Raw genomic sequence first — 26,930 nt, forward strand, 5'->3', positions numbered from 1 at the left:
GGATCTTCGGCAGGAAGGTGTCCGACAAGCCCATGGCAGCTGGCTGCGTCTCTCCTTTGTCTACAACCACTATCTCTTCTTTGCCTGTATCTTGGTGGTGCTACTGGCCATCATCCTATACCTTCTGCGAATCCGCCGAATTCACCACCTACAAACTCGTGCCTCAGCTCCATTAGACTTGCTGTGGATTGAAGAGGTGGTGCCAATGATTGGGGTACAGGTGGGGCCATGAGGTTGGACCAGGATTGGAGAAACTCCAGTACTCCAGAGTTGCTGCTTATTTTTGGACTGGCCTCAGATGCTGCTTTGGCTTTGAAATTCCTAGTTTAATTTCCATGGTTAATTCCTTTAAAGCAACAAGGACCTCTTCTCAGAGAGAAGTTGTAATTTAGTCTGTGAGGAACTGAATGGTGAGAGATTGGGGCACCGCAGTCCAGTTGAAGCATGCTTCTTATGCGTATCTCCTCTGGTGTGTTTGTGGGATTCCGCAATTTCCCCCTTGCCGAAGCATGATGTTGGCATTGGGCAAACTGGAAGCTTACCTGAAACCAAACTTGGAGCATCTGATACACAGCCAGAGACATCCTAGCAAGTTCAGCAGCCTCTTCTTTCTCTGTAACAGAGATATCATTTATGTGGAGATCCACAACCTTTAATAGGGATCCAAGATCTTTGCAGTTTGGTGGACCAGATATGAATTTCCACGCAACCAAAACAATATAACTTCCTTGCTTACTTGACAAGCCATTGTGAGTGTAAGCCAAGATCCCTGGCAATGTTGCTGATGTTAGTGTGTGACTTAAAAGATTAGGGACTCTTCTAAATAGATGGTTTATTGGCAATTTGACAATATTTTATCTGATACCTGGTCTAACCAGAGACAGATTTTTCCACGTCTATGTGCCTCACATACTTTGTGGGTATTAATGTTGCTTCATTGAGCCTTAATTGTGCTTGTAGAATGGGAAAACTATGACAGAGATTTGGAATGTGAGCTTGTCTAGATTTCAGGTCACTGACCCCTATGCGTATTTTTAATGTACAGGAAGATTCAAGGAGAGTTCCTTCATTTCACTGCTGAGGTCAGTATGTTGTTTTAGAAAGGATATATTTGGGTTGTTAAGGAAAGAAAGAAATGAGCAAAGGCAAATAAAAAAGCTCCTTATTTATTAATATAATTTTTTTGGAAATAGAAATTTTCTCAAACTTCTGACTTTTGGAATATCAGAAAGAGAGCAAAGTCTAAACATTGGAATAAATAGGGAAATCTGCTAAGAAGTCATTTGATAACTTTCAGAACCACTGTTAAGAAACTGATCTTGATGAATAGCAATTCCATTGACGAGAAGAGAGAAAAAGCCATAATTACACCTTCATCCACTGCCCTTCAGGAGCTTTGCTTCTCTACAGTGAGCCTTTCAATTGTGAGAATTTTACTTTTTCACCAACTTCCCCTTCTCCATGGTGTCTTCTTTTACTGTTTTTCTTCTGTGTGTGAGAAATGCTCAATTCTGTGTGTGCAAACAAAAATGTTCGTAGAATTGAAGTCACTTTCTTTTTGTCAAAAGTATTTTGATTACTAGGATTAGATGAATAGAGAAAAAAAGTCTGTGAAAGGGTAAAAGTAGAACTCTTCAAAAATAAATTCTACACTAGGAACACAATGGAACTGATTGCTGTATCAGAGAAAAATAAACTAAGACCCTCTATGGATAAACTGGAATTAAAATTAAGTATATTGATTCTTTTCTTTTTTCTTTTTTTTCCCAGTTCTGAAGCTTGAACTCAGGGCCCGGGCACTGTCCCTGAGCTTCTTTTGCTCAAGACTCGCATTCAGCCACTTCCAGCGTTTTCTGTTTATGTGGGTACTGAAGAATCAAACCCAGGGCTTTATGCCTAGTAGGCAAGCACTCCACCACTGAGCCACATTCCCAGCCCTGATACTTTTTCTTTAAATATATTGATTCTTTACAAAAGGGTAATAAATCTTGAATTATTCTGCCCACCCATCCCTACTTCTTTCTAATTTTTTGGACAGTTTCTCACTATTGTGGTGCAGGCTGGCCTGGAATCCTTTTGTCTCAGCTTTCTGAGTGCTGGGATTATAGGTGTGCACCATACTGCCTCACTTGGAATTATTTTCAAATTAGGTAGGAATGCAGTTTTTTTTTATTTTTTTATTTTTATTTTTTATTTTTTGGGTCTGGTCGTGGGGCCTGAACTCGGCCTGGGCGCTATCCCTCAGCTCTTCAGCTCAAGGCTAGCGCTCTACCACTTGAGCCACAGTGCCACTTCTGGCTTTTTTCTTTTTGCTTATGTGGTACTGAGAAATCGAACCCAGGGCCTCATGCATGCAAGACAAGTGCTCTACCACTGAGCCACCTTCCCAGCCCTGCAGTTTTGTTTGTTTTTTTTTTTTTTTGAGAGATCTTTTACTATTTCATTAGGGCTATTGTCATAGCAATTTCCTTTAAATTTTAAGATTTCCCAATTGTGTGTGTGTGTGTGTGTGTGTGTGTGTGTGTGTGTGTGTGTGTGTTCACACACGTGTGTGTGCTGGTACCATGGCTTGAACTCAGGGTCTTGTGCTCTCATTTGTCTTGCTTGCTCAGCTTGCTTGCTCATTGATGGTGCTCTACCACTTGAGATACACCTCTAGTCCAGAATTTTGCTAGCTCATTGGAGATGGAGTCAGAGTTTTGTCTGCCCAGACTGGCTTAGAACTACAATCCTCCAGATCTCTGCTTTCTCATTAGCTAGGTTTACAGGTGTGAGCCACGCTCACCTGGTTTGCTTTCACTTTCTTTCCTTATTATTTTTATGTTCTCTAAGTGAGCCCTTGCCTTATGGATGCTGCTTATAAATAATGTCAGAATGTTTTCTTTTCTAGCCATTGCCTACTTAGGTACTTTCTTTTCACTTTACCTTGATTTCCAAATACCATCTTTGGTTCTCTCAAGATATCTAGTCAATGATCTAACAGAGATAGTATTTATATGTTCAAACTGAAATTGAAGCAGGAAGGCAGTGACTAGTCTGTTGGTAAGGCTGTTATTAATAAGGCTAGTCGTCATCCTTGTAGTAATAGCTACCATTTGTGAAGCATTCACTATGACTAGACAGTTAAGAATTTTATGAATATTATTTAAGCATTACACTCTTTCAGATCAATAATACTGTGTTGTTTGATTAGCTCAGAATCTCAGGATGCATACACCTATTATTTTTCAATATAAATTGTATTTCTGAATTTATTTTAATTAGCCTGAGTTTTTGTGTTATATCCTGTTCATTATTTTAATATTTGGAATCTAGGCTTCTTTTTCTTACTGTAAGACTTCCTGAAGTTCCATAGTTTGAAAAGAAAGAAAAATTATTTTAACCTTCAGAAGAACTGAGTATTTGCTCTTTCTTGTGTGTGTGTTGGTTGTGGTACCTGAACTGGGCCTGGGCACTTGTCCCTCAGCTCTTCAGCTCAAGGCTAGCGCCCTACCACTTGAGCCACAGTGCTACTTCTGGCTTTTTCTGTTTATGTGATGCTGAGGAATCAAACCCAGGGCCTCATATATACAAGGTAAGCACTCTATCACTGAGCTACCTTCCAAACCCCAGTATTTGCTTTTGATATAGGTCCCTAGGCTGCTTCTATTGCTTCCAGTGAGTAGATATTAAGTGAGGTCTCATTAGCTAGCGACAGAAGCAATCCATTTACTCTTTATTGAAGGCCAATTACACACATATATGTATGTGGACATATATATGCACACATGCCTGTACATGAATGTCTGCATGCATGTATTATTTCCTCTTGCTTATAGGAGCAGAAATCAATCTTGCCATACCTTTTATCTTCTTTTAGCTTCTAAAGATTTGTTTGTATTCTGCATGCTGTGCTTCCTCTGGAAGATAATTATAGTATCATAAAATTGATATTCCACTGCTTCCTTTCAATCTTACCAACCACTTTGGATAACAGCAACAATGAACCTGCACTCTTTAGTACTTGTTATTACTAAGATGGGTCACAAATGTCAAAAATGGAATCAGTGGTTTATCATAGTGATGCTTTGTCTTGTAATGGTACAAACCATCATTTTCCCCCAGAATTCTTGTCTCTAGAACATAATGAAAATATGTATAATACCCACTTAGATGGTATTACATTCACTTAAGTTGCAGTTAACTGTAATCCAAATTATACCATCTTGCTTTCTGTTCCCTATCTCCTTGAACTGGATTTCCTTGGTCTGAGAAATTTTAATCACTTTCTGCCAATGTTGTATTTATTCAACAATGCAATCTAAAGTATTCTCTTCTCTCCAACCTTCCTTTAACTTCAAGGCCTTGGGTAGTGACTATTGAAGTGCTGTAGACTGGAAGCCTGCCATGCACTCACTAAGCCAGGCTTTTTAGGCATTAACATTTACTGTCACAGCTATATTTACATTTTTGAAATAAAATAACATACTTCTCACTGGTATTATCCAAACAGATGCTTTCCTCCCACGCCCAGTGTCATAGTTTTGTGTTTTGTGTTTTCTTAGGTAAAAGGCAAGTGGGTGGCATGATTTAAGGGAGGGAGCACTGTACTCAGTGGCTAGCCAGCTTCCACTGTAGTCTTGACTTTGTAAGCTTTGCTATCCAGGTGGGTCAGTTGTCTTCTGCACAAGATAAGGGACTGCCAGTAGGAGACAAGGTTAAATTAAAAAAAAAAAAGTTATGTGGATTCAAGAAGAGAATATTAGCCTTTGGTTTCCAAGACCAATGCTACTCTAAAGAGCATCCTATTTTACTCTTAGCCCCTGACCCTAAGTTAGATGGGAATGGAGTTTAAAAGAGCCATCACTATAAATAAACTTGAGAATATGAGAGTATTTTAACTTTAATTTATGAAAGATAGAGATTTAGTTAGTTCAGGGTCTGGAAGCTGGAAAGTTCAAGAGCATATATTAGCATCTGCTTGGCAATTTGTAAATCTTGTAGTATCCTAATATGACAGAGGCATCCATGACAATTCAGGATAAGGCTTTAAAAATTTTTTTAGTCCTGGGGTTTGAACTCAAGGCCTGGGCACTGAGCCTCTTTGTACTCAAGACTAGTGCTCTACTACTTGGGCCACAGAGCCACTTCTGGCTTTTCCTGAGTAGTTTATTGGAGATAGAGTCTCATGGACTTTCCTGCCTGGGCTGGCTTTGAACTGTGATCCTCAGATCTTAGACTCTTGAGTAGCTAGGATTATAGGCATGAGCCACCAGCACCTGGCTGAGACTTTTTTTTAAAGCTAGGATTTTAGAGGTCTTCTGGTCAACTCTCCTTGGTTTTCTAAGTTGAAGTCCAGAGTAGTTGTAATTTGTGCAGATCACAATGAATGGCCTCCTAGACTCTAGGTTTCTCTGTAATGCACATATACTCTCCCAACTGGTTTGACAGCTACAATGGTATGTTCCTTAACACAATCTTTCCACAAGTGTTATTTCTGTAGAATCCGTTCTTTTTAGTACAGCTGACTGCAACCAATTGTGCCCAGTAATTGAAATAGCTTCTGATCCTCATTTGTGGTTGTGTTGTTCACACTTAGAAATACACTGTAACCATTTTAAGTTTTGTATTCCTTCCAATACTTTAAAATTTTGGATGTCTCTAAATTTTGTACAATTTTCTTAATGACAGCCTCCAAGCCATTAATATGGTGAATTACAGTCTAAACAAAGGTTACAGCTGAAATGAAGGTTAAAAAGGACTAACTACCTCATTGAAGAACTTGGTTGTAATTTTTGGGCAGTTTCCAGATTTCTTATAGAAACAGTGCTGGGATTTTTGCTGTCTTTACTTTTTTTAAAAAAATAGTTCAAAACTAGTATCTAATTTCCCTTTTTGCAGTGGTGTGACTTCACTTCCATTGGGATTAACAAATTAAGTTACTAGTAATGGCTATTTCCGATTCTCCCAAACTGGTCTCTTGGATCAGACTAGCCTCAGATCTTGCCATTGGAACAGTACACTTATGTCAAGCTTGTAAGGATTTTGTTGGTGTTCTATTAAAAAAAAATACTGTTAAAAAATAAGGACTGAAAACATCTTAGCTTCTTTGATTGACAATATCAAGCATTTTTACAAACAGTAAATATATCTGAAATCAAATACTGTTGGGTAATGTTCTGTGTTTCCTTTTTTTGGGGGGGTGGTCTGGTCATGGGGCCTGAACTCTGGGCCTGAGCACTGTCCCTCAGCTCTTCAGCTCAGGGCTAGCGCCCTACCTCTTGAGCCACAGCGCCACTTCTGGCTTTTTTCTTTTTGCTTATGTGGTACTGGGGAATTGAACCCAGGGCCTCATGCATGCAAGGCAAGCGCTCTACCACCGAGCCACCTTCCCAGCCCCTGTTCTGTGTTTCTTGTGCTTGTCCCTGGTTTTCTCTGTTCTGACTTGGATCTGATCTACGTTGAACTGTTGTAGCACTGTGTTTGAGTGTGTGGTGATCCTTGTGGTTGTTTTGGCAGGTGGCTTGTTAAAGCTTCATTTGACTTTGCTATGTCTTTCTCTCTTTTTTTGAAGTAACCTAATAGACTATATGTTATTAACATTTTTGTTATGCCCAAGTATTTTATTATTGCCTACTCTGCCAGTTCCATAATTAGAGGGAGAGAGAATGAAAAATACAGCAGTTGACTTTTTGTTTTATTTCTTGAAAATCTGAGCAATAAGGAAGTTTTTTTTTTTTTTTTTTGTCGGTCCTGGGGCTTGAACTCTGGGCCTGGGCGCTGTCCCTCGGCTCTTCAGCTCAAGGCGAGCGCTCTACCACTTGAGCTACAGCGCCACTTCCGGTTTTCTGGTGATTTACTGGAGATAGGAGTCTCACGATCTTTCCTGCCTGGGCTGGCTTTGAACCGCGATCCTCAGATCTCAGCCTCCTGAATAGCTAGGATTACAGGCGTGAGCCACCAGCGCCCGGCTAGGAAGTATTTTTATCTATAAGACTGAGCTATCACTGGTAGTGTAATGGTTTTCATTTTTAATGTAATAAAATTATTTCTTCACCATTTTTACAAAGACCAAAGTTGAAAACTCTTCTGAATCATAGGATGTTTATAGCCATGCATGCATGATGTCAGTCAAGTCTGATGCCAATCTGTTCCTGAGCTACCCGTCAAAAGTAGGGCAGCTGCCCTCCCCACCCCCTTCCCACTTCTCTCCACTTCCATCAGTCAGCTTTCCATCACTCTAAGGACTTGAGACAATTAAGAGCAAAAGTTTAACTCACTTCTGTGGATTCCATGAACGAGTGCCCCCTTTTGCTTTATTGTGGTAGGAATGTGTAATAGATTTAAACTGTTTGCCTCATGACCAAGAAGCTGAATAAGAGAGGGAGTATCTAGAGTCCCACAATTCCCTTTAGGGGCAGACTCCAATGACGTATAGATCTCCTGCAAAAACATACCCTGTAAAAGTCCTAGCACTTCCCAGTAGTGTCATCCTCAGGACCAAGGTTTTAACACTTTGACCTTCTGGGAACATTCTAAATCCAAACTTGCATAATCCAAGTAAGGTAATCATGGTATTTTCCCAAGCAACTGCTCCTGTGGAGCACCTGCCAGAGTTTCATCCCACTGGTGGTGAAGGATATGCCCCTTATTAGCCTCATAAAAATCTTCCTTTGCTACCATAGATCCCAGACAAACCCTCTATTTATTTTGCTGTGCTTGAAATTCTCATTTCACATTTCCCTACTAGCAGAAGCTCCAAGGTATACATCATGTTTCTACCTTGCTCAGAGTACACTGAAAGGCAACTTTTTATTATAACCCACAACAATAGATACTCTATACTTTTTAAAAAGCCAAAGTCTGACTGTTGCATCGCTCTGGGTGGCTGTGAAGACTGTTTTTCAGATGCTTCACATTAAATAAGAACAATTTTGTAGAATACTCAAAATTCTCACTGATAAACACCGAGTCAATATTGAGGAAAACGTGCAAAGTATGTTAGAGAGGTGATGCAGTAGCCCTTATGCAGAGACATGGCCACAGACAATCCACCATTCACTCCAGGACCAGAAAGGAGATCTGCAAGTAACCTGGTTAGCCAAAAATGGTTAGTGTTGGCAACTACTATCACTTCAGGCAGTTTTTAATCTTTATCTCTGACAATGGACAGCGTATGTCAGTGTGGGGTAAAGACAAAAATATCTAGGTGGACTGATATAATTGTGTTTTAACTTCCTTCAAGTTTAAAAACTTCACAGAATTGAGAGAACTTGAAAATTTAAAGGCAATTCAGTTAATCCTTTAGAACTGTGATGACTTTTAAAAGAGGCCTTTGGGACATTATTGAATAATCTTCCATTTTCCATTAGTTCATCCACTCCATTCAGTAGTTAGTATGTGTCTGGTGACACTGAGAAAACACAAATACAAAAATAAGGTGGTTGCTATTCACCAGGGACTCATGGGAAGCATAATGCAGTTATATAGCTAAATATGAGATGTATGATCAAACATTAATCAGCTGTAATAAATAAAAATGAAGTAAAACATCTGAAATGTGAACTAACTCATGAGTTGCTATTTTCTGGGTAAACTGTTTGTGGTTAGCTCATACTGCCCTCTGCTGTCTGTTTGTAGCTAAGGATTGACTACATATGAGAATCTGGAGATGACTGTTGGAACCTGTCAGATGACTGCAGTTCCTTTCCTTTGAAGAATTCTACTAGCTAAAGGAGATAATATCCTGTTGTCATACAAACAAGATCACATAGCATATTAAATGATATAGAGAGGGTGTGAGGAAGTTTGAAAGGAATGAGAATAAGCTTGGCCAGAAATTATATGCCCACTGGAATCATGTGGGGAATGTAAAAACTAGTCAAACTAGCATACCACTGCTCCCAGAGTTTGGGATTTCATTGGTGTGGGGTCTCTAGGTTTTGTTTTCCCCTGTGCTGGTAATGGAACTTTAATGCAGGGCCTTGCAATCTCCCTTGTTTTTTTTTTTCTTTCAAGGCTGGCATTCTACCACTTAAGCCATACCTCCACTTTGAACATTTTGCTGGTTAATTGGAGATTTGTCTGCCAAAGAGGTTTCAGACTGAACTGTGATCCTCAAAGCTCAGTCTCCTAAGTAGCTGGGATTATAGATGTGGCTACTGGTGCTGAACTAGGCAATATGATTTAAAAAAAAAAAAAAAAGATCCTAGTATGAGACAAGTTGGGACCTGCTTCTAGGCCTCAACCTACCTACCAGGGTCTGGAATTTCTGGAAAAATCAAAGAAAAGTGGCTAAGAACATCTGAAAATGGTATAATAGAGGGCACACTATATTGGAGTGGAAAGGGAAATGATACCATCTAGCTTAAAAATGGCAAATGGGAAACCTCAGATCATATATGGCTACTATACATGCTAAGTATGCTGAACATGAAAAAACTGAGTTGCCAACAGTTAGTAAATCTAGATTTTAAAAAATCTAGATCTGAGGATGCTAGAAGTTAGCAAGAGGCCAGCACTCAGTCAGCTTACTGGCTAGTTTGGCTAGTCTGTCATTTTCCACAACTAATCAGTGGACAGTACTTGGGAGCACAAGGACACAGAAGTCATACATATAGCCAAGATCTTACTAATATTAAAAACACCAAAGCACAGCCTATTAAGCGGCAGCAAATACCAAACAGTTCTTTTTACACATGAAACCTGATTGTCAACATAAAAAATAGATAATAGAAAGGAACCTTCAGTGTAACCATACTTAATAACATTCTTGATCCAGTGACCAAAACAGGCAAAGAGTTCTAAATAAGTTGACCAATTTGGAAACCACTTGGCATGCCAAGGTCATTGTAGAAAAGGCCAGTCCTTGAGCTCTCTTAAGTGTCTTGAAGCAGTTTCAGTCTTGGGAGCTGATCTTCTGAGAATTATTTTGGGACTCTTCTGAGTTCGTTCATGAGCCAAAGGGCACCACTAAGCAAAGCCAGGGAGCCTGACTGGTGAGTGGCAGCCAAAGGAGTTGGAACGTACATCAGCAGAGTGCTAATTCCCAAGGCTGCCTGTTACAAAGGAAAGTAAGCAAAAGAAAATGTAGTCATTACAAATTCACACTGAAAATGAGTGCACGTGAATAACCAGATATACCTCCACCAGTGTGCATGCACGCGCACCCCCCCACACACAGCTGTTCAGAATGAATTCTGAAAAGAACATATAAACCTAAAATGTCCCTTATTTATCCCTCACCCCATTCCAGTTTCCCAAATATTGTTATGCACTTTATATTTCTACGCCCTTTATAATTTTGGATGTATTTACAGAGATGCACAAATTTTATTCTATTAAAAATAAATTGTTGCCTGGCGCTGGTGGCTCATGCCTATAATCCTCACCACTCAGGAGGCTGAGATCTGAGGATAGAGATTCAAAAGCAGCCCAGGCAGAAAAGTCTGTGAGACTTTTTGTTGTTGTTGTTGGTCATAGGGCTTGAACTCTGGGCCTGGGTGCTATCCCTGAGCTCTTCAGCTCAAGGCTAGTGCTCTACCACTTGAGCCATAGCACTATTTCCAGTTTTCTGATGGTTAATTGGAAGTAAGAGTCTCATGGATTTTTCTGCCTGGACTGACTCTGAACCACGATTCTCAGATCTCAGCCTCTTGAGTAGCTAGGATTACAGGCATGAGCCACCGGTGCCAAGCTGTGAGCCTCTTATTTTCAATTAAACACCAGAAAACTAGAAGTGGTAGAATGGTAGCCTTGAGTGAAAAACCTCAGAGATAGCATCCAGGCCCTGAGTTCAAGCCCCACAACCAACAACAACAACAAAAAACATTGAAAGCAGAGCTGTTACACAAGTGGTAGAGTGTTAGTCTTGAGCCAAAGAAGCTCAGTCAGGCCTTATGTTCAAACCCAGGGCTGCCAAAAACAACAACAACAACAACAAAAAAAACCCAATAAATAAATAAATATATAGCTGGGTGCCGCTAGCTCATGCCTATAATCCTTGAAAGCTATCCCAGGCAGGAAAGCCCATGAGATTTTTTTGGGGGGGTGGGGTGGGGGGTGAAGGGTTAGGGTTTTAATCATGGAACATGAACCCATGGCAGGGTTCAAGCATTTTGGCTCAAGGCTGGCAACTCTATCACTTTGAGCCACAGCTCCACTTCCAGTTCTGGTGATTAATTGGAGATAAAGAGTCTCACAGTTTCTAACCCAGCTAGCTTCAAACCACAACCCTCAGATCTTAGCCTCCTGAGTAGTTAGGAGGAGTCCATGAGATTCTTATCCCAAAGCTAGAAGTGAAGCCATGGCTAGCTTCAAGTGGTAGAGTACCAGCCTTGAGCAAAAAAACTCAGAGACAGTGCCCAGGCCCTGAGTTCAAGCCCTAGGACACACACACGGACACACACACACACACACACGTGCCCAGGCCCTGAGTTCAAGCCCTAGGACACACACACGGACACACACACGGACACACACACACACACACGGACACACACACACACACACACACGGACACACACACACACACACACACACAACACACACCCCTGTTTCTTGAAATCTTATTTATTTATTTATTGTCAGTCATGGGGCCTGAACTCTGGGCCTGCTGTCCCTCAGCTCTTCACCTCAAGACTAGTGCACTACCACTTGCACTACCACTTGAGCCACAGTGCCACTTCCAGCTTTTTTTCTGCTTATGTGGTACTGAGGAATCAAACCCAGAGCCTCATGCATGCAAGGCAGCAGTCTACCACTGAGCCAACTTCCCAGCCCCCAAACTCTTACTATTTTAAATTGCTGTTTAAAGTGGTGAAGTACTTAGATTGTTTCCAGTTTTTCACCATCACAATTCTATAATGAGTTTTCTTACAAAAACCTTCTTATGTATTAGCATATTTTTAAGGGTCAAAGGATTACCTGCTTATTATTTTGAGTGATATTGCCACATTTTCCTTTGAAAAAAGTGATACAAATTCACACTTTTACCAAGAGCATGAGGTTTAGTATATGAAGGCATCCATTTTCCTGTACCCACCCCAATGCCTGATCATCTTCCATCAATTTTTTCCCTCCTTTCTTTCTTTCAAAATTGACAGGCACAGAATGGTGCCTTTAATTTGCTTCTGAATGATGCTAAAAAGCTATTCCTTTTTACTGGCCATTCATCATTCCTTGTGAGAATATTGTATTAATATTCTCACTATTAATTATTAATCTTTTAATCTTTTATAATACCAACTTTATTTTGCGGTTACCCTCAGGCCAAAGAAAAGGGCTTATACCTGTGTATATGCCAAAGCCAGCAGGGTTATCGCTGCCATCTTGGTCCTTCGAGGAAGGGGGATTCTTCGGGAGAGGAAGTAGAGCACTGTAATGGCAGTGACTGAAGTGATTCCCTGGGGGGGAAGAAAGAGTTATATGTGCTAGGATTCTACTCACCTTATGTCAAGAACCTCGCTCCTGATTCCATCTATCATCTCTCCTCCAGAACCACTGAGCGACTCTAAGTACCAGCCTGCAGTCCCACCCCAGTTCCTTCTCCTCAGTTGAATCCATTGTTCTCTTCTACTTATTAAAATGGTAGAGTTATCCAGGGCTCCACCTAAATTTCTGTGATGTGTGTATTCTCCACATCCACACACACACTGTTGGTAATTTTATGCACCTTCAAATGTGGCTATCCCAAGTATGGTCCTTATTTTTTTGTTGGTCGTGGGGCTTGAACTCTGGGCCTGGGCACTGTCCCTCAGTTCATCAGCTCAAGGCGAGTGCTCTACCACTTGAGGCACAGTGCCACTTCCGGTTTTCTGGTGGTTAATTGGAGATAAGAGTCTCACGGACTTTTCCTGCCCGGGCCAGCTTTGAACTGTAATCCTCAGACACCCTCCCCCACTCCTGAGTAGCTAGGATTACAGGTGTGAGCCAATGGCACCCAGCTGGTCCTTATTTTTTAAATCATTTGCGTCCTCATCACTAATTTTAAAATTACACAAGGTAATGCGTCCCTGCCCCAGAACCCTTTGGACCTCTCTGGATCATCACCTTATCTCAGCATGTTTTGCTCTAATGATATCTACTCTCTAGCTCGAAACTCATGCTAGTTATCTCATTTTTGTTGGGAGTATTTTGAGCAAGACAGGAGAAATGTTAGGCTTTCCTTTGATATTTTTTACCTTTATTCTTAACAGCCACTCTTATTTCTGTTCCTCTGAAACCTCTCAGATTGACTGTCATCTCAAGTCTATCTCCCTACAAGTAGCTTTGCCCTGCCTCACTACGTCAGTACCACTGCTTCTCCAGGCTTCCTTGCTGGTTCATTGTGCCCAGGCTATCCAGCCAATCTTCACATGACCCACAGGCCCTCAATACCTATCAACCTAAACTGAGAAGTACTGATAAAGCCCCTGCTCCTTGGAGCTCTCTGACAAACTTTGTGATGGGCAATCAGGTCTCTGCACTCTCTCTATTCAATCTCTTTTCTGCTCAGAAGACAATCTAGACAGAAGACAATCTAGAAAGAAGTTATTTCTGGCCATATGTGGGGCATATTTAAACTTTCAGAAGCTAGCAATACCTTGAAAGCTAGGGTTTGGCTTGGAGGAGTATGAAGAATAAAGACAAAAACATCATTAGGCCAGAGAACTGGTCCTAGAATTTCTTCCAAAATAGAACAGGAAACACAGCTGCTGCTCTGCTATCTTTCACTGACCCTCCACACAGGAACTATCAGCCCAACTTACCAGAACCCGATGATCAAACTGAACCATGGTGGGATTCTCAAAAACATTCCTCAGGATGGGGGAGAAGGTAAAGAGGTCTTCTGGAACCCAAGATTCTCCCATTTTGGGGAAGGAGTTGTAAACAAGTCCAGCATCCAGCCCTGCCACAAAAGCCCCTGTATATCAAGATAAATGGAACTTACTCAAATGACAGGAAGGGACCAAATATTAGTTTTGAACACAGAACAAGCTATTTTCCCAGAGTTAGGCAAAGGGAGCAGTTAAAGAATAATAATAAGATTTGTAATAGGAGCTTCTCAAATATGGGATATATATCACCATCACCATAAGAACTTCAACATCTCTGAGTCCTGCACCTGCTCCTCCAAAATTTTTGCTTAGAGAAGTAGACTAGAAGCTCTGGAGGGAGAGGCATATTAGTCTGGAAGTGGGGAAAAAACAATGATTATGATGTCTTCTCCATGCTTCACAGAATGTGGCTCATCTCTTTTGGAAATTCTATTTTCCTATGCATCTGCAAGATTTACTCCCTACTTCTTCAGGTCTCTGCTCAAATGTCATTTTACCAAAGACATCTCCCTGGCGATTTTATATAAAATGGCACTTGTAGGTAGGCAAATGGCTCACAATGGTAATCCTAGCTACTCAGGAGATTGAGATCCAGAGGCCCTTGGTTCAAGGTAAGGTGAAGCAGAAACTCCATCTCCAAAACAAACAGCAAAAAGGTGGGCTTAGAGAGGTGGCTTATGTATAGAGCACCAGCTAAATAAGCAAAAAGCAAACAAGTACAAGGCCCCAAGTTCAAATCCCAGTACTAGCCAAAAATAGAAAATAGCATTTGCTTATCCTACCTCCACTAGTCCCTGAGCTTGCTTTAATTTTCTTCACAGCACTAAATATCACCTGACTCATTTGTGTGTGTGTGCACACATGCACACACACGTATTATCTTCCCTAAGTGCTCAATAAATTTGGTTGAATGAGCAAAGAAAATAGTAGAAAAGAAAAACTTAGAAACTAAATTCTGGATAAACATATAGAGAAGGCACGGTCGATTAATGGTTTGGGCACAATTAATGGATGACTGATTGATTATTTATGGTCAAAAAAGACTCAGAGAAATTTGGATCACATTCCTTATTTTTGTGAATGCACCTATAAATGACAAAATTCATGTTCTTTTAGTCAAAAAAAAAAAAAAAAGCCGGGTGACAATGGCTCATGCCTGTAATCCTAGTTAGTAGGCTGAGATCTAAGGATCGTGATTCAAAGTTAGCCTGGGCAGGAAAGTCCATGAGACTCTTATTTCCAATTAACTACCAGAAAACTGGAAGTAGCACTGTGGCTCAAGTGGTAGAGCACTCACCCTGAGCTAAAGAGTGCAGGGACAGTGCCCAGGCCCAGAGTTCAAGCCCCATGACCAACAAAAAAAGGGAAAAGGAAAGGTATCTCACTGGTGTGAATCAATGTTATTTCATTCTTGAAAAGAATTGTCCAAAAGAAGTTTCAATGATAATAGAAGTATTCTATCCAGTATGGGTGCCAGGAATTATGTGCCTGATAAGCCCTCAAAATGTAGTGTGACTTAAGAACAAAATTCCTAGCTGGGCACCAGTGGCTCACCCCTGTAATCCTAGCTACTCAGGAGGCTGATATCTGAGGATCACGGTTCAAAGCCAGCCTGGGCAGGAAAGTCCATTAGATTCTTATCTCCAATTAACCACCAGAAAACCAGAAGTGGTGCTGTGACTCAAAGTGGTAGAGTGCTAGCCTTGAGCCGAAAAGCTGAGGGACAGTGCTCAGGCCCAGAGTTCAAGCCCCACGACTGACAGAAAAAAAAAAAAAAAGAACAAAATTCCAAATTTTCTTTACTATTAATTAAATGAATCTTATGTTTTAATCATATAAGGCAACTGATTTCTCTACTTGGCAATGCACTTGTACAGGTGGAAGTATGGTCTAGACAATGGAGAAACCTGTGCTGGACTCTCTGCTGCAATGAACCCTCTACCTCTGCCCATCTTTGTGAGCAGATCTTTTTTGTACGATGTATCTTGGTGTATTGTCATGATGTTTATAGAATACTAACCACTAGCACTTATGGAGTCTTTGCTAAATGCCAGGTACTGGCCTGAGCATGTCATGCATATTACTCATACTATAGTCATCATCTCATTTTATAGATCAGATAACTTAAGAGCTTCCACAGCTTGGCAACTACAAACTTGCCACAGCTTGCAGCTACCAAGTGGTGAAGCTAGGAGTCAAATCTTAGGACATATATTTTTGTTCCACTGACTGGCTTTTGGAAGAGAGGACAAATGGAAAACAGTGAGTGAAGATGGCAAGGATGAGAAAGGTATAGAAGGGAAATAGGAAGATGAATAAGGAAGGGGCAAAACATGTGACAAGAGGAGAGTGGGCCACTTCTGATAAGAGGAGTCCTACCTGAGAGAGCTGTAAGAAACACCAGACCTGCTGTTCCACCAGCAAAGCGTCTCAACCACATGAGCTGGCGGGTTTCAGGCAACTAAATAAAAAAAAAAAAATCACAAAGGTAAGCTATATTGCTGGAACTATGAGAGGCAGCAAGATCACCAACGCCAAACCCAAGTGATACTTTAACATTAGATCTTTTTGGGCCTCTAGAAACAGAAGACAGACATGTAATATTTCGTTGTAATTTTTTTTCCTATGTGTCTTTCCTGCTAACCTGTGAGTTTCATGAAGGTATAAACTCATTTAGTATGAAGGTACTCAAACATGTATGCATCTGTTACTAAATCATTAGCAACAAGAGTTACTCAGATGTGACCATGTTTCATCCATCTGGCTTTCCTGTGACTGCCAAGTTAACATCTCTAGCCCTTACTAGAAAATTTATACCTGTTATACCAAATACCCATTGAATGATTCCACTTAAGAATCCTATACCAGCTAGGGACCAGTGGCTCATAGCTGTAATCCTAACTACTCTGGAGACTAAGAATGGAAAAATCAAGATTTGAGGCTAGCCCAGGCAGATAAGTTCTTGAGATTCCCTTCTTAATCTACAGCTGGGTCCACTGGCATGTGTTTGTCAATAAGTTACATGGGAGGCAGAGATTGGGAGGATCTTGGTCTAGGCAATGTAGCTTAGGAGGAAGCAAGATTCTATCTCAAAAATAACCAGTAAAAAACAGGCTGGAGGCATGGCTTGGTAGTAGAACACTTAGCTAGTTCTTGCAAGGTTCTAAGTTTAAACCCCAGTAATTAAAAAAAAAAACCTCATCTCCATGATTTAATACCTAATTACCAGTATTTAATTAACTAACTAGGTTTTTCTAGTCCATCACCTTAACCACTTGGCCATGACTACATCTAACTAGGTTTTTTTTGTTGTTGTTTTTTTTTTGGGGGGGGGTCCGGTTGTGGGGCCTGAACTCTGGGCCTGGGCGCTGTCCCTCAGCTCTTCAGCTCAAGGCTAGCACTCTACCACTTGAGCCACAGTGCCACTTCCGGCTTTTTTTCCCCTGCTTATGTGGTGCTGAGGAATCGAACCCAGCGCTTGCAAGACAAGCGCTCTACCACTGAGCCACCTTCCCAGCCCCCTAACTAGGTTTTTGAGACAAAGTCTTTACGCTTATATCTCCATCTCCTCAATGATTGGATTACAAATACGTGACACTATGCCTGGTTTAAATTATGAAGGTTTTCCTTTCTTTGTTTTTGCAGTGCTTAGAATGAAGCCCAGGATCTATACATGCTAGACAAATGCTAGAACACTGAAATATATAGCTAGCTAGCTCACTAGTGATCCATAGTGGTGTGGTATCTTGATACCTCCATTATAAATGAGGGCCTCAGAAAAAAATTGTATCAGAAAAAAATTGTATCTTGCTATTAAATCAAAGCATAAAAGCAAAAGTTTCCTAAAGGAAAATCAGATTTAATATAGTGTTAGACTTGAATGGTAAGTCCCCTCTCAATATACAGCACAGCATGACCTTTATATAACACCATAATTTCACATTTTGCCCTTGTTCTGGTCTTCCTTGCCTCATCTACCTTCTGTGAGTCAGAGTTAAAGTGTTTGGGGTATCTCTTATTGTTGATATTCCTTCTCACTTTTCCCTAAAATTCGTGCTCTCACCTCTCAGTACCAAGCTTGACAAGATGTTCAGCCCCTGAATTCACAAGTGGATTCAGCAATTCCACTTCTGGCTACATAATCAAAAGAGTTCAAATCAGGATCTCAAGGCAGAATTTGCCCACCAGCATTCATAACTAAACTATTCACAATAGTCAAAAAGTGGAAACATGAGGCTGGGAAGGTGGCTCAGTGGTACAGCGCTTGCCTTGCAAGCATGAGGCCCTGGGTTCGATTCCTCAGCACCACATAAACAGAAAAAACAAACAAACTGGAAGTGGCACTCTGGCTCAAGTGGTAGAGCACTAGCCTTGAGCTGAAGAACTGAGGGACAGCGTCTAGGCCCTGAGTTCAAGCCCCATGACTGACAAAAAGTGGAAGCATCTCAAATACCACAGATAGATAAAATATAATTGTATATATAAACACACATGTACACATATGTATATATATATATACACACACACACACACACACACACACATATATATATATATATATATATATATATATATATATATACCCAACCTTAAATAGACTATTACCCAACCTTAAAAAGGAAAGGAATTCTGATACATGCTATAGTATGGATGATAAGGACATGATATGTAAGTCAGTAAAAAGACAAAAAAGTATATTATTCCAAGTGTATAAAGTATCACAATGACATAAAATAGACTGGTGGTGGGCAGAAGTTGTTATTTAATTATGACAAAGTCCTAGATCTGGTTACCTAATCCTGTGAATATATCTAACATCAACAAACTATATTTAATGATAAGATGGGGTTATGGCTGCAGGCACTGGTTTAAGTCCCAGCACTACCACAGAGTAGGATAGCAATTTTTGTTGTTGTTATGTTTATTTCATAGCAATTAAAAAAAAATGAAAGCTGGATGTGGTGCCATGTCTGTAATCCTAGCACTCAGGGATTTCAATTTTGAAGCCAGTCAATTTATAGCCAGTCTAAGCTACATAATGACATCCTATCTCAGGGACAAAAAAGAAAAATCAGCTCCTATGCTAGTTTTCTTTCAAATACCTTCAGCTCAACAGAACTGCACTGCACACTTACAGTCTCAAAGTTCAGCAAAGCCCTAAAGTTCAATGTTTCTCTAAACCATGGCAATATCTAGCTTCTGGTAAGTTGATCGATTGTTTATATATAAGGGAATCCAAATGTTCACTTACAACTTCCAATGAGAACCAGAATTTCCATCCCCTTGACCCTGTCAACATGTGTTAACAATCCAGACTGACTTTTACCTTGTGCTTAGGGAGTAGCAGTGACAGTGAGGTCCACAAGCTAGCACAATAAAGAACCAGGGCTGATCCCAGATGGGCAGCAAGGCGGTACTGACTGACCCGAGGGATGTCATAAGAATCTGGCTTTTCTTCTAATCCACTTTTCACCATGTACCACCCTAACAGACCCTAGAATTCCAAAGAGAAGAGGCACACAAAGTTAAAACTAGTTTATAGAGGAAGTATGTTAGTGATCAGCAGTGGACCCTACCTACCCTTCCACATACCCAGGGTCCCAAAGATCAAGATCTCTGCAGTTCTTCACCAGCACCATTAACATAATACAACGCTTTCACTCAAGCATAGTCCAAATATAGAAAAATACAAAGCAATTTGCCCACATGAAAACCTTACAAATACTTGATATGATTTAGTATTATATAAGCCAGTGAAATAGAATAAAAAGAGTTTTCTTTAAAAACTAGATTTCATGCTTTAGAAAAGCTGAATAGTGACAAATGCTTAAAAACAATTATCGTCATTGAGTGCAGTGGCTCAAGCCTGTAATCCTAGCTATTTGGGAGGTGGAGATGGGAAACTGAAGTTTGAGGCCAGCCTGGATATAAAAAGTTAGAGACAATATCTCAACTAATGGTTGGGTGTGGTGGTGTGTGCAGGTGTGATGTAGTGTGTCTGTCATCCCAAGTTACAGTGGATGCACAATGGCTGAGTACATCTGCATGCCCCTGTCATCCCAGCGAGAAAAAGAGAAGCACAAATAGGAAGATCAAGATCTTAGCCAGTCTGGACATAAAAGGAGGCCCTATCTCAAAAGGTGCTAACAGTGGTTTAATTGGTAGAACCTAGTTAGCATAAGGCTTAGAAGCTCAACTCCAGTACTGACAAAAAGCAAACAAACAAAAATTATTGTTAAGTTAGATGGGACTAGATAATCACAAAGGTTTGGGGGAAGTCACACAAATCTGTAGGATTTTGCATGCAGATTGCTTTGTTTATTTCTAAGTTCTTTGTATATGTCTAAGTTCTTAATCTTCTTTTAAATTCCAAACTTACAAAGTTAAATAAGGCCTTGCCCTTAATTAAAAAAAGAAAAAAGTTGATAATGAAAGTACATGTTTAAGTTTAGAAGTGTACAGCCCTTTTTTTATGATTCTGTTTAAATTGGCTTTTTCAAGTAACCAAACAGTATCAGTCAAATCATATCAGATAAGGTAGAGATATTTTACTTCCACCTTCTGGGAGAACCAAGTCAAAGAGGTAACATTCTCCTACTTCTAAATATATACTTCTCAGAAAATCTATTCGGACATCTCCTCACCATTTCAAGACTACTTTGGCTATTTTAATTACCTTGTTTTCATCTGCATGAGACATCGGAATACAAAAGTGTTGACATAGTGGCCCCTACTTTCTTCCTTATATAATATTATCTGACATCTTAAATTTCCTTAAAACTATCTGGAAATCTATTAGTGTTCATTAATTCTAAAATAATGTCTCCTAGTTAGTACTATGCTTTTTATTAGTGTTTAATGTTTTTCTGTTTCTATTGCCTCTTTAATCCCTTCTAACTGGTTCAACTTACCAGTGCTCAGTTAACTAGCTTCCCCTAGATCAAATTGTGTTGTATTTAGTGCTCTGATACATTCCCCTTAAGATCTTTATTGTCTGACCCACATACTTCCAGGCATAGTCTTTCATAATTCCTTTTCTTGGCTCTTAACTTTACCTCCATTAAAAAAAAAATTCATTGTTATGATATACAGAGTGTTTTACCTCCATTTTTAAGTTGGAGTCTTTCAAAGCTCTTTTTCTTAAAAGTTCAACTTACATGATTTTAAGTCCTATTTATACTATCTGTCAGTTACACTGTATTCCAAGATCTTTTATTTCACAAAATTCTTCTTGTGGAGTTTTCCTATTTGTCTCTGTAGCTTTCTAGTAGCCTCCTATACAGCAGCAAAGTTAGAGAAAAGGAGAACCAGGAAGAGAACTATAAGGGGAAACAAACTCTACTTGTAGCACCTGAGAAAGTATTTATTCAGTGTTTACTCATTCTGGGTACTCAGTGGTTTACATGCATTATTCCACTGAATATCCACATAATCTTAAATGGTAGGGCACTATTATTACCCATATTTAAAAGTAAGCAAAACTATAATATATAGAAACCAGACAACTTGTGGCCCTACCAAGTGACAGAGCTAAGGCTTGAACCAAGCCTGTGACACTAAAAATGCATTCACTTACCCATTCTGTTATAGTGCCTCACAGATTCCTTTCTCAAAAATACTGCCAACTATGTAACTCCTGGAGCACCTGTAGTTTCCTAACTTTGAATAGATCTTACCTGGAAGCAGACTAGGCTACAGAGGGCAAGAACACGTCCTTTCATGCCATGGCTGAGCCAGCCCTTTCTCCAAAAGTAGGCAGCAGGCAGGATGTATGCAAGGCCTACAACTCGACCCCACATCCGGTGTGAGTACTCCATGTACCAGATGAACTTGAATTCTGCCAGGGTCATATCGTGATTCAAGCTGGGGGGGGGAAATGGGAAGTCAAAAGTGAGGAAAGAGAAAACATCCACCAATTATTATTTCCCTATAGAATGCAGAAACATTCTGCATTAGCTGTGAGCTTGGTAGGCCTGCTCTCTATCTGCAGACTCAGGATGCAAATAGACTAGGCAGCTCACTAAATGTAACTGAAGCAAATAAAGGAGTTCAAGTAAGCAAAAGAATAAATAGGGCATGCCAGGTGCCAGTGGCTCTTGTCTGTAATCCTAGCTACTCAGGAGTCTAAGATCTAAAGATCACGGTTCAAAGCCAGCCTGGGTAGGAAAGTCCGTCAGACTCTTACCTCCAATTAACCACCAGAAAACCAGAAGTAGTCCTGTGGCTCAAGTGGTAAAGCGCTAGCCCTGAGCTAAAGAGATCAGGGACAGCACCCAGGCCCTGAGTTCAAGCCCCACAATGTCCCCCCCCCCCAAAAAAAAAGAATGAATGGGGCCAAGGAGATGCTTACCTGATTTCCCCCCTCCAATACTTACATTTTAAATTCTGGAAATTGTTGGTATTTTTGGAATTCTGCTTCCCATTCTTCTTGGCTTGTAGGTGGCTTCATCTCCTTTATTAAATGCCAGTCTACCATTGAGAGGCCAGACTCTGTCAGTCTTAAGGGAAGGAATAGTATGATTCTGAATTTATGAATAGTTTGTAGCAATAAGTAGATATGAATTTTAACCCCATTAAAGACATTGTTTCATTGTTTATTTCTTGACATATTTTTCTCTTAGTGCATGGAATTTTGTAAGAAGTAGCTGCTATCAGGTACAAATTTCTCTTCTTTTCTTTCCTTGTTTTTGCAGTACTGGGGCTTTGTACATGCTAAGTTAATGCTCTAACACTAAGCTACATTCCCAGTTTCTAGCCCTTATTTCTTTATTCTCCTATTCTCTCAATCCTTTCATTTTCTAACTTTCCTCGCTTAATTGTTTACTTATTTATTTTGAGACAGGATCTTGCTATGGAGTCCATGCTTTCCTCAAACTTATACCTCCTGAATGCTAGAATTAGAGGTGTGTGCTATTGCTCCTGGCTTCCACTTGATTTTTTTCATTAGTGTTCACAAGCAAAACCAACCCTTATACCAAGAAATGCATATTAAATGCATAACCAACATTCTTGGTTTTCTGGTGCTGGGGTTTGAACCCATAGAGTCTTTCATACAGTAAGCACACACAAACTACTGAGCTATACTAGCAATAACCAACATTCTTTACATGGAAAAAAGAGATTCACATATAAGTTTAGGTTCTTCTGTGAAATTGAAGACAATATAACTCGAATATGTTTCACTTTCTCATAAAAGTAGTATCTAACACATACAGTAGTCACAGACGATTGGAGGAACATACATTTCATTAAAACTAGAAAATAGGGCTGGGAAGGTGGCTCAGTGGTAGAGCACTTGCCTTGCATGCCTGAGGTCCTGGGTTCGATTCCTCAGCACCACATACGCAAAAAGAAAAAAGCTGGAAGTGGTGCTGTGGCTCAAGTGGTAGAGTGCTAGCCTTGAGCTGAAGAGCTGAGGGACAGTGCCGGGGCCCAGAGTTCAGGCCCCATGACCGGACCCCCCCCCCCAAAAAAAAGTAAAACTAGAAAATACTTTCACCGAAAGGATTCGGAGGGCCAGATGTGACTGTGTACACCTGTAATTGAAGCTACTTAGGAGAAGGATCAGTACTACAAAAATAAAGGAAAAAAGTCAAGATTTCTAAACTAACAGTTAACTTTAAACCTGAGGTAAGAAATGTAAAAGATGAGCCTGGAAAAGAAGTGAAGAATCTCTACGATGAAAACTTTAAAAGTCTGAAAAAGGAAATCAAAGCAGAACTTAGGAAGTGGAAAACCTCCCATGCTCCTGGATTGGAAGGATCAACATTGTGAAAATGGCAATACTTCCAAGGCTATCTACAAATTAAATGCGATACCTATCAATACTCCAACCTCATTCTTCAATGAAATAGAAGAAGCAATCCAAAAATTCATATGGAACAATAAAAGACTCCAAATAGCAAAAACAATCCTTAACAGAAAAAATAGTGCTGGAGGACTATCAATACTAAATTTCAAACGCTACTACAAAGCCATAGTTATTAAAACAGCTTGGTACTGGCACAAGAACAGACCTCAGTACCAATGGAATAGAACTGAAAACCCAGAAATGAACCCACATACCTATAGCCACCTAATCTTCGATAAAGGAGCTAAAAAAAAAAAAATAGAATGGAAGAAAGACAGCCTCTTCAGTAAATGGTGCTGGCAAAATTGGTTAATGACCTGTAGAAAATTAAAGCTAGATCCTTATATATCACCCTGCACCAGAATCAAGTCCAAATGGATTAAAGACCTCTGAATCAAAGCAGACACCCTGAAAACATTACAGGACGGAATAGACCCTAGGTCTCCTTGGCACAGGCCAAAACTTTCTTAATAGAGACCCAGAAACAACAAATAAAAGAAAGGTAGGACAAATGGGATTGCATGAAGCTGCAGAGCTTCTTGCATGGCAAAGAACATAGCTAGCAAGATCAATAGAAAGCCCATAGATTGGAAGATCTTCACTAGCCATACAACAGATAAGGGTTTCATATCTAAAATATACTTGGAACTAAAAAAATTAAATCCTTCAACAAAAAATCCTTAAAGAAACAACTGCTCAATAAATAAGTGGGCTAAAGACTTAAAGAGAAACTTCTCTGAAGAGGACATAAGAATGGCTAACGGACATATGAAGAAATGCTCAACCCCTCGAGCCATAAAAGAAATGCAAATCAAAGCAACATTGAGATTCCACCTCACCCCAGTTAGAATGGCTATAATCAAGAACTCTAATAACAACAGATGCTGGAGGGGATGTGGACAGAAGGGAACCCTACTGCATTGTTGGTGGGAGTGTAAACTTGTTCATCCACTTTGGAAAGCAGTATGGAGATTCCTCAAGACTCCACATAGAGCTCCCCTATGACCCAGTAATCCCACTTTTGGGCATTTACCCAAATGATCACAAACAAGACCATACTAAAGCTACCAGCACAACTATGTTTATTGCAGCATTATTTATCATAGCTAAGATATGGAACCAACCCAGATGCCCCTCAGTAGATGAATGGATCAAGAAAATGTGATACACACACACACACACACACACACACACACACACACACACACACACACACACACACACACACACACACACACACACACACAAATGGAATTCTATGCCTCCATCAGAAAGAATAACACTGTTCCATTTGTTAGGAAATGGAAAGACTTGGAAAAAATTCTATTAAGTGAAGTAAGCCAGGCCCAAATAAACAGAGGTCCCATGGTTTCCCTTATTTGAAATAAGTATGTCTGGGACAAGTAGAAAAGGTCAAAAGCTATGTACATATGACCAGGTAGGATGATGTTAAGTGAAATGAACCCCAAGATGGGGACACAAGTGGGTTTTTTTTCTTTCTTGCTATTGTTTCTAGCATGTTTATAAGGTACCATGTGACTTTTTTTGTTTCTTTGTATGTTCCTCCCCCATGGTATAACCCCTGTTTTCACTGTATTTGATGTCGGTGCCCAGCATCTTGTATATACACTTCTCTAATTTGGGGAGGGGAAGGGGAAAAACTAAATGCTTAAATAGGGATACAGGTTGACTCCTTATAACAATGAGATATACAAGACACTATGTCGAAAAACGAACTTTACAATTTAGGGGGTGGGAGTGGGAGGGGTATTTGTGGAGGGTGGGAGGGAAGGGATGGTAGGGGAAAAACAAAGGAGGAGGCAGCAATGCTTGATAGGAAATGTACTCATTACCTTGCTCATGTAACTGTAACCCCTCTGTACAGTATTTTTACAATAAAAATACGTATTTAAAAAAAAAAAAAGGCCGGGCGCCGGTGGCTCACGCCTGTAATCCTAACTACTCAGGAGGCTGAGATCTGAGGATCAAGGTTCAAAGCCAGCCCAGGCAGGAAAATCCATGAGACTCTTATCTCCAATAAACCACTAGAAAACCGTGGCTCAAGCGGTAGAGCACTTGCCTTGAGCTAAAGAGCATAGGGACAGCACCCAAGCCCAGAGTTCAAGCCCCACGACCAACAAAAAAAAAATGAGCCTGGAACAAAATTATAGTCAGTAATTGAGCTATCAAAGGGCTCTGACAAGACTTGGGAAGCTGTGGCAGGAGAATTCTGAGTTGGTGGCTATCCTGGCTAGCAAGTTCTAAAGTAGCCTGGACATATAGGGAGAACCTATCACAAATAAACAACCCTGTCAAAAAAGTCATTAAAGCCAACTTAAGCAAATCACCATCATCCTCATAATGAACTAAAGCATATCAAAACTGGAAAATAAAGGCAAAGAATCAAGTATTCATCCTGTCTTCTGTATAAAAACAATGGTTGTAGGCCATCAATTTGCTGAGGAAGGAAAGTTTCTCTTTAGTTGAGCTAATAAAACATTATAATTTTGTAACATCAAGCTACTCTCCACTTATAGGACATAGAGGGGGAAAATCGGCAAATATACACAATCAGCAAAAGCTAGACTGCAGTTATCTGTAGGATAATTTTTTTTAAATTTTTACAGTAACAAAACCTGCAAAGGATGAGAGAAGATTCTAAATCTATGAAGTCTGTAGAATTCTTATTTTTGTGCCAGATCTGGGGCTTGAATTCAGGGCCTGAGTACTGTCCCTGAGCTTCTTTTCTCATGGCTAGCTCTCTACCACTTTAAGCTACAATGCCACTTCTGGTTTTCTGGTGATTAATTGGAGATAAGAGTCTCACGGACTTTCCTGATTGGGCTGGCTTCGAACTGAGATCCTTAGATCTTAGCCTCCTGAATAGTTAGGATTACAGGCATGAGCCACCAATGCCAGGCAAATCTATAGATTAAGAGACATAAAATGTATATGGACCAATTGTGATACATGGAATTTATTTGGGTTTAACTCAAACTGAAAAAAGGTTTAAGATAAAACTGAACATTGAATGGAGGGAAAATATACAGAAACAATGCATAACTATTAATTAGGACCTAAAGTAGTCTTTATAATAGGCTCTTACTAATAAAACAGTAATCTGTTCTAAGACAGGGCAAGCCATAAGATATACTCTGTCTTTAAAGGCTCAACTTCTCCATCTGTAAAATGAGAGCTACACTAAATGATCCCTAGCATCCCTATCCCTGCAGTCATCCTGAGATTCTACTGATAACCCAAATATCTAACTTGCTAAGAGCAAA

The 26,930-nt window shown here is 40.1% G+C and overlaps 2 protein-coding genes across 2 annotated transcripts in view; one reads left to right on the forward strand and one right to left on the reverse strand.

The window, feature by feature from the left end:
• LOC138826208 (ectonucleoside triphosphate diphosphohydrolase 7-like) overlaps positions 1 to 8,544 on the forward strand; it is a 39,564-nt gene extending 31,020 nt beyond the window's left edge. The window contains exon 13 of the mRNA XM_070021385.1: positions 1 to 8,544. Coding sequence (XP_069877486.1) covers positions 1 to 232 — 232 coding nt within the window. The 3' untranslated portion in view covers positions 233 to 8,544.
• LOC138826209 (heme A synthase COX15) overlaps positions 7,773 to 26,930 on the reverse strand; it is a 20,824-nt gene continuing 1,666 nt past the window's right edge. The window contains exons 3-9 of the mRNA XM_070021386.1: positions 22,172 to 22,294; positions 21,473 to 21,659; positions 19,123 to 19,290; positions 16,176 to 16,257; positions 13,728 to 13,882; positions 12,270 to 12,383; positions 7,773 to 10,037 (exon numbers count right to left, since the gene is read on the reverse strand). Coding sequence (XP_069877487.1) covers positions 9,906 to 10,037; positions 12,270 to 12,383; positions 13,728 to 13,882; positions 16,176 to 16,257; positions 19,123 to 19,290; positions 21,473 to 21,659; positions 22,172 to 22,294 — 961 coding nt within the window. The 3' untranslated portion in view covers positions 7,773 to 9,905. The remainder of the gene's footprint in view (positions 10,038 to 12,269; positions 12,384 to 13,727; positions 13,883 to 16,175; positions 16,258 to 19,122; positions 19,291 to 21,472; positions 21,660 to 22,171; positions 22,295 to 26,930) is intronic.

Source organism: Dipodomys merriami, unplaced genomic scaffold, assembly GCF_024711535.1.
Source record: "Dipodomys merriami isolate MVZ:Mamm:240054 unplaced genomic scaffold, mDipMer1.0.p SCAF_14, whole genome shotgun sequence".
Taxonomy (NCBI): Eukaryota; Metazoa; Chordata; class Mammalia; order Rodentia; family Heteromyidae; genus Dipodomys; species Dipodomys merriami.